General features: G+C 39.7%; 1 protein-coding gene across 1 annotated transcript; it reads left to right on the forward strand.

Annotated features, from left to right (window-relative positions):
- The first annotated feature begins 10,573 nt into the window (after nt 1–10,573).
- On the forward strand, nt 10,574–12,696 carry LOC113774273. Its single transcript, XM_027318827.1, has 4 exons — nt 10,574–10,984; nt 11,083–12,078; nt 12,161–12,467; nt 12,623–12,696. The coding sequence occupies exons 1-4, from the start codon at nt 10,574–10,576 to the stop codon at nt 12,694–12,696; spliced, it is 1,788 nt and encodes a 595-aa protein (XP_027174628.1).
- Nucleotides 12,697–14,447: the final 1,751 nt, after the last annotated feature.

A 14,447-nucleotide genomic window follows, 5' to 3' on the forward strand; every position in this document is an offset into this window, starting at 1 on the left:
TCTGGGGTGCCAGCGGTCTGTTGATAGTTGTAGTTATGGTTGACAGGTAAGGTGGGTCTTGGATGATAAAGAGGGCGAGGTCTAGTTTGAAAGTTATGTGGATAACTATGAAATGGTGTTGTAGGTATGTTTGGGTAATTTGGTCGAGGTCGAGGGTGAGTGGTATTGGTGTGATAAACAGGATGATGGTTTGAATAGTAAGGGTAAGGGTTGGAGTAGGTAGGGTATTGTCGAAATTTGGGTTTTGGGATAGGGTTTCGATCCCAGGCAAAGGCGATTTCCCCCTCTTTCTTTTGGAATTGTTGCTTCTTCCCACCATTATTACTTTGGCCTTGCAAAGCTTCCACTTGAGTTTTCAAGGCAGACACATTGACAATCTTTCCAACCTTCACAAAATCATCATATTCTTCAAGCTTATTGACAATAGCAGCAAATGAGCATCCAGTCATGCGGAAGATTTCTTCAAAGTGCGGAGGATCATGTGCCTTAATGAAAGTGCGTATGATTTCGTCCTCCGTCATTGGTGGCTCGACTTTTGCAGCTATTTTCCTCCACCTCTTGGCATAAGTCTTGTGATCCTCGGAGGATTTTCTTTTCGTTCCTTCCAACGTGGTTCGGGTCGGTGCCAGTTCGCAATTGTACTCGTATTGTCTGATGAAAGCATTGGACAGATCAAGCCAGGTCTTCACCTCCTCCGGCTTCAAATTCGAATACCAATCAAGGGCGTCACCTTCTAGACTTTCCGGGAATAACCTTAACGGCAAGTTATCGTCATCCACTGGTCTACCCAACTTGTTAGCAAACAAACGCAAGTGTGTCTTCGGATTGCCTGTACCGTCATATTTGTTGAACTTCGGGGTCTTGAATCCCACTGGCAGCTGTACATTTGGAAACAGGCACAAATCATCGTAGTCTAGCACCCCTTGCTTGCTTAAACCTTGGCTTTTCCGGATGAACTCATCGAAACGGTCCAACCGCTTAAGTAACTTCAGATCAATTGGGGCACATGACTCCCCCACTTCCGGCTTGGTTTGAACAATGTTCTCCGGCACAAAAGGCTCTGCAGTAGTCTGATAAAAAGCGTGTGGATCTGGAGGCATGTTTGGACCACCTTTGCCACCTTGGGTTTGAAATCCCTGCCCATAGGGAGGATAGAACGGAGGATTTTGAGTGTAAGCATGTTGCGGGTTGACAATTCCCTCAAATGTAGTTTGAATTGGAGGAATAACAAAGGGTAACGTGGTTTGAATTGGCGGAATAACAAATGGTTCGGATTGTGGTTGTCTGACGGGCGGAGACTCGGGTTGCACTCCGCTACTAAAGAGCTCATCGATCAATTTCTTTTGGGCTGCCATTTCAGATGCCATTTCCCCAAATTTTGTAAGCAATTCAGTCAACTGAACTCCGGGACTTGTGACTTCCGGTTGGGTAGTTGCAACGGTCTTATCAGATGATTCTGGTTGAGTACTCATGTCTACACGATTCCTTTGGGTTCTACTTCGGGATCGCGTTATGATGGGGCTTCGTCGAGAAGTTATGTCTAAATGTTACCTGAAAATACGAAATGTCGTGCTTTTAGATTTAGCCCTGGCTTAACCTTTTTAACAAAAATAAAACAAAGGAAAAGAAAAAGACAAGAGTTAGTAAATATCCAAAAGATTCGGATGCATGTCCTATGGGGAAGCCTTTTTTGTGCCAAGGGTAGGCTTAGAATGAAAATGCAATCCTCCAGAGTAGGCACTATACAATACCTGATGGATCCAATCAGCTTATGGAGTGAAAAATAATTTGAAAAATTTGGCCAATTGGAGTGACGAGAGATTTGTTGAAATGAGGACAACGTCCGAATAAATTGATCACCTTTGATTTGCAAAACACACGGGTTTGACCTTGACGAACTTCCTATCGAAGAGATTGGAGTTCGTTGACAAATTTTCTCAGTGAAGCATGAGTCAAAACCCCAACTGATTAAATGGCTAGATGCAATGGATGCTTTTCTCAAAATCGACTAGGTTTTCCATTTTGAAATTCGATATTGAAATCCTAATTGGTCAAGTGAAATTGACAATTTATTAAAAATCGACCGGATTACCCTAAAAAGGGAAACAGGTCAAATGAATTGAATTTTAATTTATCCAAAATTAATCAGATCACCTCAAAAAGGGTAAATTGATCAAATAGATTGAACGAAACTTGATTTATTCAAAATCGGCTCGGTTGCCCTAAAAAATGGGTAAATTGGCCAAATGAATGAAATTGAATTAATGATTTATTCAAAAATCGGCCGAATGACCCTAAAAAGGGTAAATCGGTCAAATGAATTAATGATTTATTCAAAATCGACCGGATGACCCTAAAAAGGGTAAATTGGTCAAATGAATTGACGATTTATTCAAAATTGACCAGGTGACCCTAAAAAGGGTAAATTGGTCAAATGAATGATTGAATTGTCCGGCCATTGGTTATTTCAAAATTATTGAGGTGCATTAGTCTATGACCTTCTAAAAATCAAATTTTGGCCTCAATTTATTTATCATCTCAATAGGAGGAATCATTTGTGAATTTCTTCAAATTAATGTCCTTCGCGCAAGGGATTTTTACCAATTTTTTATAAAATGGCCAAAAAGTGATTATTAGATGCTCATATTCCAAAGATCACTCTATGAAAATGATCGGATCCTACCTTACCTTGTGCACTCCCCCTTTGGATGGTACAAAATGTAAACGTGCAAGTCTCACTGGATTAAGTATCCGAGACATAAGGTGGTTTATTCCTAACGCGGGATCCCCTAAATGGCATTCCCTTTCTAGGGTTTATGTGTGATGCCAGTTTATTAAAGCAGTAAAACATGCAATTTGAAATGAAATCATGACCTAAGAGGACCTTTTATACGCCAAGGTAGGCTTAGAATGCTATGCAATTATTAACCTATGAATGCAATACCAAAATCTTCAAACGTGCAATAACCTATCTATGAGTGTAGGTTCTAAAAGAAGGTCATGCCAGACCTCTTATTTGCTAGGATTTGTGAATGCAATAGGGACAAAAACCAAGAAAGGTTAGTTCAATCACACAAATACACATAACACATTGTAGCGAAACAATACAAAGAGATAAAGCGATAAAAGAAAAGAGGGGTTGGATCCCTCCCCTCGTGAATCGTGTCCCTAATAAGGCAAGGCCGACTCTACCCTAGGCAAGCTATCATGGATGCATGAGGTAGGGGTTCGCTAATGCATCTAGACTCGATAAGCTCAGGTCCCCGAGCCTTCAGACTTAGAAACCAAGGGTCATCAATCCCAAGGTTCTTTGTCGGTGGCTCGAGCGATTCCCCAAACACCGCTACGCACACATCGTGTCGCGGCTACGTGTTTGAGTGAATCTATCAAAAAAACCTCAACCTTCGACTAAAAGCTAAAGGCTATGAACCCGAAGCTTAAAATGGAAGGTTGAGTGACTCCTCGGATCATGCTACGCACACATCGTGTCACGATCACAAGTCCAAGTGAGTCGCCTAAAATCCTAGTAGGGTGGAGTGGCGTGACAAGCCACTAAAAGAAAAAATAAATGAGGGATAAATAATTAAAGCGTATGCACGTATGCTAGTGCTCGTTTGGAGGGGAGGGATCAAGAACCAACGCGAGACTCTAGGGTATGTCCCCCACCCAAATGCAATGCAAAGCGCTACATGAAACAAGTAAAATATACATCCAATCAACCAATCATACATACGTGAGTGAGGGAATAGTTTGATACGCGCGCGAGGCGAAAAGTCCTAAAATAGAAAATGCAACCCTAATATCCAAATGCAATGCATAAAAAGGGTAGAAAAGGGAAAAGAATGGCTAAATCAAATGCTTGGACCCACTTAGGAATTCCCCAGTGGAGTCGCCAACTGTCGCGCCCCACTTTTTGAATGTGTGTGGTGTGTGAATAGTGTGGAATATGTGAACGTGTGTAAATGAAAGTAAAAGGCCATGGGACTTTAAAAATACGACGATTTGGCCAAACGAAGTTTAAAAAGGGTTTTTGAATGAAAAAAAAATGGAGTCGCCACTTGGTATAGAGTTAGGGTGTACCAAGTCACCCAAAAAGTGATTTTTTAAAGAAAAGGTAGAAAGAAACCCCTTTTAAACGACTCCTAGTCCACGTAAACCAACGAAAAAGGTTCGGGAGTCACATTTGACGAAGGGGAAGGCAAGGATAAAAATCCAAGGCACCCCTTCGACCTAGCCAAGGCTAGTTGCGTGATTTAGCCCCACCTTTCCTAACTTTTCTACCAAAAATATGTATTGCATGTTTTGGATTTGACTAGATGAATGCAAAAAGAAAGAAAAAATGCAAACCTAAATTCTAAAATGTCTCTTGTAAGGTTTTTGATCCCAACCACATGAGTTGTGGCGGCCAATAAAGGAAAACCTTATAGAGGTCGATTAATGCAAATGATGGCTAAAGTGCAAGTGTGCAAGTGTATAACAAGGTGCACGTGTGAAATTGTATGAAAAATCCAAGTGTTTGTGTGCAAGTGTATGGAATATAGTGATAAGTGCATATAGGTGTAATTAAGTGCAATTTTGTGAAGTAGAAATCAAAATGAACAATAAGGAAAGGAAAAGTAATGAGGAAATGTGAATTGAAAAAAATGAGTAAGTGATAAATGAGAATGAATGAACCTAAAGGAATGCATCAGGTCGGGTATGAGAATGACTCCTAACTTTTTCGACTTCGATTTTCCCTTTGATTAGAAAGCAAAACTAGCGTGCTAAGGCTATCGAGTAGCCACACTCGCTCGTTTCCCTTATTAGAAGGGGACTCTTCAGGCAAATGTACCCTAACTAGCATGAGATGCAAGACCTAAAGTGAGGGGAAAGGGGAATCGAGGAGCATGTCAGATGATAAACTAAGAAAAAGTGCATGATATGTAGTGAACAGGCAAATAATACATTAATGAAAAACAAAGGAAAAATCCTATTGGGTCTAGCGTTGGACTAGCCCTTTCTATGAATTCCTACTAGCATTAGACTAGTGGAAACAAAAAAAGAAGCCACAACTAGCGTTGGACTAGTGTGGTGGCGTACATTTATCCATTCCATTCATTCATGGCTATGAAAGCAAGTAGACATGCCAAAACACTCGTAAACACGTAACACGTAACACTTAGCATGTTCGACTAGATGCAAGAGCCTAATAAAGCAATTAAACATGTAGCAACAAAAGCAAGCGACCAAGGGGAAGGGGAAATGGACCAGATGCTCTCCGAGCCCTATCTATTACAAGCCAAGAGGTGTACACATACCCCATAATGAATAACTTAAATAAAAAGCAAAAGGAAAGGGGAAGGGGAAATGGACCAAATTGCTCGCCAAGCCCTATCTATTACAAGCCAAGAGGTGTACACATACCCCATAATGAATAACTTAAATAAAAGTAAAGTAAATGTAATAAATGCAAGGAATTAAAGAAGGGCAAAGGAAAGCGAAGTAGACATGCATATTCACATAACACGTAGGAGCACGTAGGGTCAAATGAAGTGCAAATAAAAGGGTAGAGTGTACCTCCCTTGAAATTGGACCCCAATGAAGTGAAATCACTTATTTATCCTCCAAAATAAAAGAAATGGTCAAGGTACCAATTTATTTGGGAAAATAAAAGAAAATAGGCAGGACAAAGCTCACTTAGTCATAAAGTCCCTAAAGTCATGACTTAAGCGCAATGGAAACAAAGCATGGCAGTTAATCGAAGCAAACAAGCAATGAAGTTGCACAAATTAAAATTATCAAGGACCAATTTGATGAAATTCTTTAATTGATTGGGTCCTAGTGGAACAAGAAGAGACTTGGGGGCTTGAAATGTAATTTTTCTGAAGGTTTTTCATGCAGCTCATGCAAATTAACGTGGGATAGTCTGCAACAAGGGAAAAAAGAAAATTTCTGCAATCAAGAATATCAACGCAACTTGCATTTCCACAAACAAATATCAACTTTTAACACTAAATTTGATCACAACCATTCAATCAAAACATCTAAAAACCTTATCTTAGCAACATGCAACACAATTTCAACATCCAACAATGGCAAACATCGAAAGAAAAATCACACAAATACTTGAAGAAAAATCCAGCAAGCATTCGGCAACTGGAGTTGATCATTTTACAGCAAGGTTGTGATCCTAGCTCAAATGTTTAAGACCCAACTATACAAACTCAACACCACTCACCCACTTCCCCTTCAACATGAGATTAAGCTAGCAAAAGAAAATGGCCAAAACCAGTTTATATGAGCTATTTGCGAGAAGAAAAGAAGACAGCAAATTATGAGGATGAAAACGCAGCAAAAGGAGAGACGAAAAACGCAGCAAGAATTTCTGGAACCAAAACAAACAGGCCGCTGCATTTTCCTTCTGGCAAATGGAGGTTTAGCTTAACTTCAAACTAAGCAGCAAGGCCAAAGCTTTCACAAACAGCAAATGAAAGCATAGCAGAAAATCATGCAAATTCTAATGAGACCTTTATGCAAGACCCGAAGAGAATTTCTGCAACATCAAGCTTCGATAATTCATGAAGACTTTTAGCGCTAAAGCCAGCTGCAATTTTCTGCTAACATGCAAACCTTGGCAAACAAAGAAACATGCAAGACCTTAAAACCATTTCCCAACAAACATAGCTAGCCACCCATTAACAACAGGACTCTTGGCAGACTTACATACAATGAACGAGGACAAGAAACTTGTGCAACTGACTTCTAAGCTTCAATAAATTGCAGGAGGGACAAGTAAAAGCGAAAGAAATAAACAAGCAACAAGACCAAATGAGTGCAAGCTGTACGAAATGAAACAAGAAACCAACGGAAGGCTAAAGGAATAGAGAACAAACCAACAGACCACACAGAAATATGGCCATAAGCAAAAATCACGGGAGACATGTCTCAAGAACTTGAAAAGAGCTGCATTTTAAAGAGAAGGCTTACAGTGCACTGGGTTTCTGAACTTGAACCGAATCCGGATGGTGGCGGTACTGGTGGTGTTCGACGAACGCCGGCAGTGGGAGCAAAGCGCCGTTGACTAGACCGAGGGCTCCAGAGACGAAGCTTGCCGTCCCGCAACTGAAGTCGACTGAAATGTTCTTGCCGGCAAAGGCGATGGACTCCAGCTTTTCCTTTTCGCTCTGCTCTTCCTGTCCGAAGCCCTTTTCCAATCTCAGCTTTTCACCCAGCCCCCGACTCTCAATCTCTCTGGTTTTCCTTTTGTTTTTTCCAAATTCCAGCCGTCAACTCCCTCTTAGTTTTTCTGGTTTCTAAAACCTCTCCGTAGCCCTCTGTATTCTGTTCCTACTCCTCAGTCATCTTACGCTGCCTCCTCTCTCTCTTGCGGCTTCTGATTTTTCTTTTAGTTTGCAGCCGTCAACTCCCTCTTGCTCCCTTTTCTCCCCTTGCGGCTGCCTTTCTTTTTTGCTATTTATATGGGACGTCATCAACCCTAAACCCTCAACAATACTCTCCAAAATTTGCAGCTAAGGGGCTGCCCGAGCTTTCTCTTTGCAAGCTGCAACAATACGCAGCTTTATGCCGCGTATCCTCTCTCTTTTTTTTTTTTTTGAAAAATAATTTAACAAAATTAATAATAAAATACTAAATAATAAAAAACAACAAATTTACATCAAAATAAACAAACTGAAACAACAAAAATGCCATTTTCAATCTTTTTTTTTCATTTTTCATTTTCATCATTTTTCACTTTTTTTCTTTTTTTCACTTTCAAGAAATTCTATGCTAAAAACTTAAAAATAGAAATAAAACTAGAAACTAAAAACTAAAAATCGAATAAAACGAACACGACGAATAAAAAAACTAAAAATAAACAGTAAATGAAATTACACCAAAATTTGGTGTCTACACTTTCCTTTCCAACTTTAACTTCAATTTGATTTTTTCTGAAGGGATAATTTCAAAAACCTCTCTCGAGGTTTCTAATAATTTCATATAGTACCCTTGAGATTTTTAATATTACACTTACCTCCCTTGACCTATAAAATGACCATAATAACCTTAATATAGCAATATTTTCATGCAATTAAATAATACACTCCTAATCTTGTGCATAGGAATGCACCATACAATTAAATATTGGGCAAAAAGTCCCAGTGGCCCTCAAACTATTACCCGGATGAAGTTTTGGCCCCCAAACAATTAAATGTAAAGTTTTGATCCCCTATCTATCCAAAGTACAAATTGTTAGACTTTCTGACAAATTCATTAGTTAATACCGACGGAATCTACGATCACGTGAGAAGCACGCCGAAATACGAAGGGCTTTTTTGTCCATAAAGAGCTGTCATCCACTTGGTGAAATGGAGCGAAAAATGATTTTGACCAAACTGTTTACTTTCTCCACTATCTCTCCCTCTGTCTGCCATTAACGATTCTTGCTGCAACTTTCCGACTACGAGCACTACTACCAGCACCGTGGAAGTAGACATTGAAGCGAAATGGAGTGGAAAATAAGGAAGCCAGACGTGTACTTTGATCCATTTCTTGTTTACGGTAAGTGGTCTGACCCTATTTTTGTTCCATTTTCGTCTGAGCAGTGATGGTTTGTATATAATAGAGGAACAAAGCGTGTCAATAACGTTTAAAAAGATGGTATTAGTCAAATTTTCAGTTTGTCGGGAAGATTGGTGGTCCTATATGTTGGTATCTTTTACTGTAGAAATTAATATTCGCTTCAGTGGTCCTACATTATTTTTTTATTTTACCCATTAACCATGTCCGACAAAAAGGGGCCACTGAAATAGTAGTTTATTGGCCTAATACAACTGTTTTGACTCATAATTTGTGAGATAATTTATTCTTCCTATTTTAAATATTGTATTGACCTGAGGCTAAAATTGTTGTAGAGGCTGATTCTGAATGGTTTACTATACGTTTGCATCATGGGGGGAGAATTAATTGGGGACAATATGTGGGGTATGTTGATGGAGATGTAGATGATGTAGATCTTTGCAGCGCCGAGAAAATGTCCATTCTTGAACTGAATAAGATGGTGAAAAAATTAGGACATCGTAGAGCTGCTATACTGTATTACTATGTTGAACCAAATAAAGATCTATCCAATGGTTTAAGAGAGTTATGCACTGATGAGGATGTTAACAAATTTTCAGAATGGGCTTACAAGTTTAAGGTGATGGAGGTATTTTGTAACCACCTGACACCCGAAGAAATTGAAAAATTTAGGTCTCCTTTGATTGTTAAACCAGTAGAAAAAAAACGTTGTGGTGTTGTGATTGAGGAGTTGGATGAGCAGGGAAGAATAATAGGGGAACCATGTTCTGAAAAAAGTTTTAGAATGGGTCTGTTATTTGAGGAACATACTGGTACAAAAGACAATCGAGATGAGTTACAGAACTCAGGTTTACAGCAGAAACAAATTGGGTCATCAGAACAGCCTCATAGTGCTGGACATGGACAGAGCATCCAGCAGCTTGCTAGTGCACTAGATCTAGAAGGGAGAGCTACTACCTCTGCTTCAACAGACCAGCATCAAGGCACATTCGAACGAGGTGCTGCCTCTGCTTCTACTATCCAACATGAGCAAGCTAGTGAACTAGATCCAAAAAGAGGTATTGCCTCTGCTTCAACAGACTAGCAAGAAGGCACATTCGAAACTTCTACTATCCAGCATCCTGTTGACCATCATAGCAGTGAACAACCTATTGCAGAGGAAGGAGTCATAGAAGATGTTGAAGAATCAGAATCAGAGCATGACTCTGACAGATTTAGCACTGGTGACTACTGTGGCGATGAGGCACTACTGGATGGTTTGGTACCAGAGACAACAGGGGGTGGAACTTCAGAGCAGCAGTTTGATGAGCCACTAACACATGAGATGCAGCCTGATTCACAGCAAAATAATGAAGCAACAGGCACATTCTCTTCACAACAGCATGATGCACAGCAGCCACAACAGAAAAAAAAACAGGTTAGGAGAAGGAAAAATGTACAAGCACAGCAGCAACAAGCTTGAAATGAACCAGAAGCTTCTGATACATTGGCTGAAGATGTAATCCCAGACCACCTTAGCAGTTATGGTGGCTCATCAGAAGAAGAAGAAGATGGTGACCAATTCCAAAGAAGGTACAAAGATTTTTGTATGGAGAAGTTCAAGATTGATACCAGATTTGAGTTGGGTATGAAATTTGGTTCAAGAGCCCAGTTTAAGGCAGTTGTTCAAGAATATGGTATCAAGATGGGGAGGCCAGTATATACCAAGAGGAATGAGAGTATAAGGGTGAGAGCCAAGTGCAAGGCCCTATGCCAATGGTTTGTGTTTGCCTCAATTGAAAAAGCACTTGGGAGTACTAATTTGGTAGTTAAAAGCATGAATGACAAGCATGAAAATTGCAATCACGCCTGGAAAAATAAAAACCTGAAGTCTAAGTGGTTGTCTGACAGGTACATGGAGAGGATTAAGTCGAACTCTCGAATCCCAGTTAGGGAGATCCGACAAACTGTGAATGAGGAATATCAAGCTCAAATTTCCTGATGGATAGCAGCCAAAGCAAGGAAACTGGCACTTGAAATGATAAAGGGATCAGCTGAACAACAGTATAAAAGAATTTGGGAATATTGTGCTGAGATAAAAAAGACACATGAGGGCAGCACAATGGAAGTGATGTTTACTCCATTTAGAGGGCCTGGGGGCAATCCAAAATTTATGAGACTCTACTGCTGTTTAGGGCCATTGAAAAAAGGATTTAAGGATGATTTGAGGCCATTGATAGCATTGGATGGGTGCCATTTGAAGGGGACTTATAGAGGGCAGTTATTGACTGCCATTGCAGCTGACCCTAATAATGGATGGTGGTCCATTGCCTGGGCAGTTGTAGAGAGAGAAGCTACGGAGCAGTGGACGTGGTTCTTGAAATACCTCAGTGATGATTTGGAAATTGAAAATCAATTTCATTATACCTTTATTTCTGACCAACAAAAGGTATACACATATACACTTTGCAATAATGTGAACATGTGTATGTATGTGTATGTATATACATAGTAACCTTCCTTGATATTTTGTTTCTTCCTTTACAGGGGTTGGATAGAGCATTAGCTGAAGTTCTTCTAAATTGTGAGCATAGGTATTGTGTCCAACACATGTATCGAAATTTCAAGAAGAAACATCCAGGTTTGCCTCTTAAGGATAGGCTGTGGAATATTGCCAACAGCACAACAGAGGAACTCTACAATAAAGCAATGGCAGAACTCAAAGATTTTGATAACGAGGCATATCAGTGGGTAAAAAATGCTCCAACTCCTTGGCATTGGTGCAAGGCCTTCTTTCCGACTCACACAAAGAGTGACATGCTGGTCAACAACTTGTGTGAGTCTTTTAATGCACATATTCTTGAGGCTAGAGACCAGCCAATTATAACAATGCTGGAAATGATCAGGGAGTACCTTATGGATAGGATCCGGAAGAGAAAATCAGCAATGGAAAGATATGATAGCCCAACTGGACCTCTAATCAACGAAATTATTGAAAATAGGGTAAAAATTGCAAGTCAGTGGATGCCTATTTGGAATGCAATGCATGGCTACCAGGTGAAAGGACCAAGAGGGGCCCAATTTGCTGTAGATATGGAGAAAAAGAACTGCAGTTGCAGGTTATGGGAGGTTAGTGGCATTCCATGTTGTCACGCCATTGCTGCCATTCTTTTGAGGAATGAAGACCGACGGCAGTACTTGAATGTTTGTTATAGTAGGGGGCTATTCTTGAAGCTTTATGAAAATGTGTTACAACCAATTAGTGGTGAGGATCATTGGCCCCCATCAACAATGCCTGAATTGGAGCCCCCGGTATCAGTAACTCAACCTGGAAGGCCTAGAAAGGCTAGGAGAAGGGACACAATTGAAGGCAAGAATCACGGCAGAAGACTAAGAAGAAGGATCATTATTCATTGTCGAAAATGTGGGGAGGCTGGTCATAATGCAGCAACATGCAAGCAGCCAACCAATGAACAAGGGCAGCAAGATACTTCAACTGAACCTGTGACGCAGCAATCAAATGCAAGAACGAGGAGACAAACAGTAAGTACAACCAACAACATTCACTTTTAATTTTTCCTGTTTAGCAGCTAACATGGTTCATGAAACTTTGGAGGTTATGCAGTCAGAAATACCACAGCAACAGCAGGTTGATGAAGCTGCGCATGAGCAGCCACAACAGCAACCAGGCCAGCAACAACCACATGAAATCCATGATCATGAACCTGGGCACCACCAACCACAACAACAGCAACAAACATCTACCCCAGGCCCGAGTGAAAAGACTTGTCCACCAACCCGTAGCAGGAAAACTTCAACTCGGAAATCACTCACTGATGCAGAAAAAGGAGCCATAAATGCTAACTATGCATATTTGGGTAAGGAGCCACCGTACACAGTTGGTTCTTGGAGAGGAAAGTGGAGTGGAAGAGGTAGAGGGAGAGGAGGACAAACCACAAAAGATAAGGGACGGGGAAGAGCTAATTAAAGAGGAGCAACAGTCAAGAACTGATTGAAGAGGGACCTCTAATCACATTTTTTGCCAACTGTTTTTTGTCTTACAATCTTGAATCTCTTTGGATGTTAGTGGATGAATTCCAATCAACTTTTGTTAGTGCTGATTACGTTTTGTATTCTGGATATATTTTTGTAGACCATTGACATCAGCATTGGTTATGTAGGGTCAGTATAATATGATGGTCTTTATATTTGCTTACTCCACTTTTGCAAATGTTCATGTCTTTGTCTGGTTAGTATATCTAGTTAATGGAATTGTGCTGCGTCTTCACATTGAGGGCCACTGGGACTCAATTGATTTTCACTTTGTCATTCCTTTCAAGCAGAGCAGTTCTTTTACAATTGAAACAACATTACAGAGTATTTCAACAAACAAGTGAAACAATAAAGCCTTACAAATATAGTCTGATTTTTTCCCAGCAAAGCATGCCTGATTTTTCATTCAACAAATCAAAACTTAGATTTCATTGCACATCTACCGATACAGTCATTACAGAGTACAGAAACAATAATGCGCACCCACTTCATCTTCATACTGCTCCTTCTATTTGCCTAAAAACTGTGAGATTTCCATTTTTTTTGCCCCAACTAACTGAGATTATAGTTGTAAGCATCCATGTTAACAAAAACAATCTCACCAGACACTTGTTCACCCACTTTTTGCTATGGATTTCTTTTTCTAGTTCTTTCACTTTGACCTTCAACTTTGCGACTTTTCTTTCTTGTCTTCTTACTTCTTCTTCATACGCATCTCTTTGCTGTTCAGCTACATTAATTCTTTTCAGAAGCCCAGGTATGATCTCCGTTGACCGGCTGCACATCTCCTTGTCGATCCACTGCCAAAATCTGCAACCACCATCCGCGCACACCGCAAATGTCCGTCCAGGATTTCTTGAGGTCCACGAAGTTATGACTCTCGACATTTTCTCACACCTGCACAATGGGAAATCCGGATTGTTGGTTTCTCGCATGCTTCCAGTTCAACAACTTCTTTGGCTGCAATTGAGTTTTTCTTTGTTCAAGTTCAGGAAGAAGTCCCATTTCACCAAGTGGATGACAGCTCTTTATGGACAAAAATGCCCTTCATATTTCGGCGTGCTTCTCACGTGATCGTAGATTCCGTCGGTATTAACTGATGAATTTGACAGAAGGTCTAACAATTTGTACTTTGGATAAATCGGGGGCCAAAACTTTACATTTAATTGTTTGGGGGCCAAAACTTCATCCGGGTAATAGTTTGAGGGCCACTGGGACTTTTTGCCCTTAAATATTTAATGGAAACAAAAACAAGGTTCACTTATAGAATAACTAATTATGTCGTAAACATAATTCTAACATATTACAAATTAATTTTAGCTTGACTTGAAAGATCTCTAAAGATGAATAGAAGAAGATGTAAGTTGAAGATTTAAATATGGAACATGTATTGGTACTCCAACATTTAAGGGATAGAATGTTATATTAATATAGTTAGTGAAATTTTTTAAGTTTAACAATACTAATTTTTTTTCTTTTGTAACTTAGATTGAGATTTTAAAATTTAGGGATTGATGGTAGCGGTGGTCCTGATGATAGTGGTACTCATTTGAGATGTAGGTACATGAAAGGTTTTAAATAATAGAGATAAGGGTTGAAAGTGGATTTGAGATTTTGTGCATGTTCCATATTTTTTTATCGAATTTTATAACAAGGTAAAATGAACTTTACAATTTCACGAGGGCAATTTGGGTTATTCATTCAAAATTTTGACCATTGAATAGTTTTTGTTACCAAAATGATAAATTCAAGGGAGATATGTGTAATTTTTAAAACCTTAAGGGAACTAAGTGAAATTGCTAAGAACCTCAAGGGAGGTTTCTGAAATTATCCCTTTTCTGAAACCATCTTTTGCTAGT

The sequence above is a fragment of the Coffea eugenioides genome, chromosome 6 (genome assembly GCF_003713205.1).
Source record: "Coffea eugenioides isolate CCC68of chromosome 6, Ceug_1.0, whole genome shotgun sequence".
NCBI lineage: Eukaryota > Viridiplantae > Streptophyta > Magnoliopsida > Gentianales > Rubiaceae > Coffea > Coffea eugenioides.

Excerpts from the sequence above, each read along its gene's own strand:
- LOC113774273 (XM_027318827.1), top strand. The coding sequence starts at position 10,574 with ATGATAAAGGGATCAGCTGAACAACAGTATAAAAGAATTTGGGAATAT. Across the intron at positions 10,985-11,082 it reads TTATTTCTGACCAACAAAAG|GGGTTGGATAGAGCATTAGC; the intron begins GTATACACATAT and ends CTTCCTTTACAG. Across the intron at positions 12,079-12,160 it reads CAAGAACGAGGAGACAAACA|TCAGAAATACCACAGCAACA; the intron begins GTAAGTACAACC and ends GAGGTTATGCAG.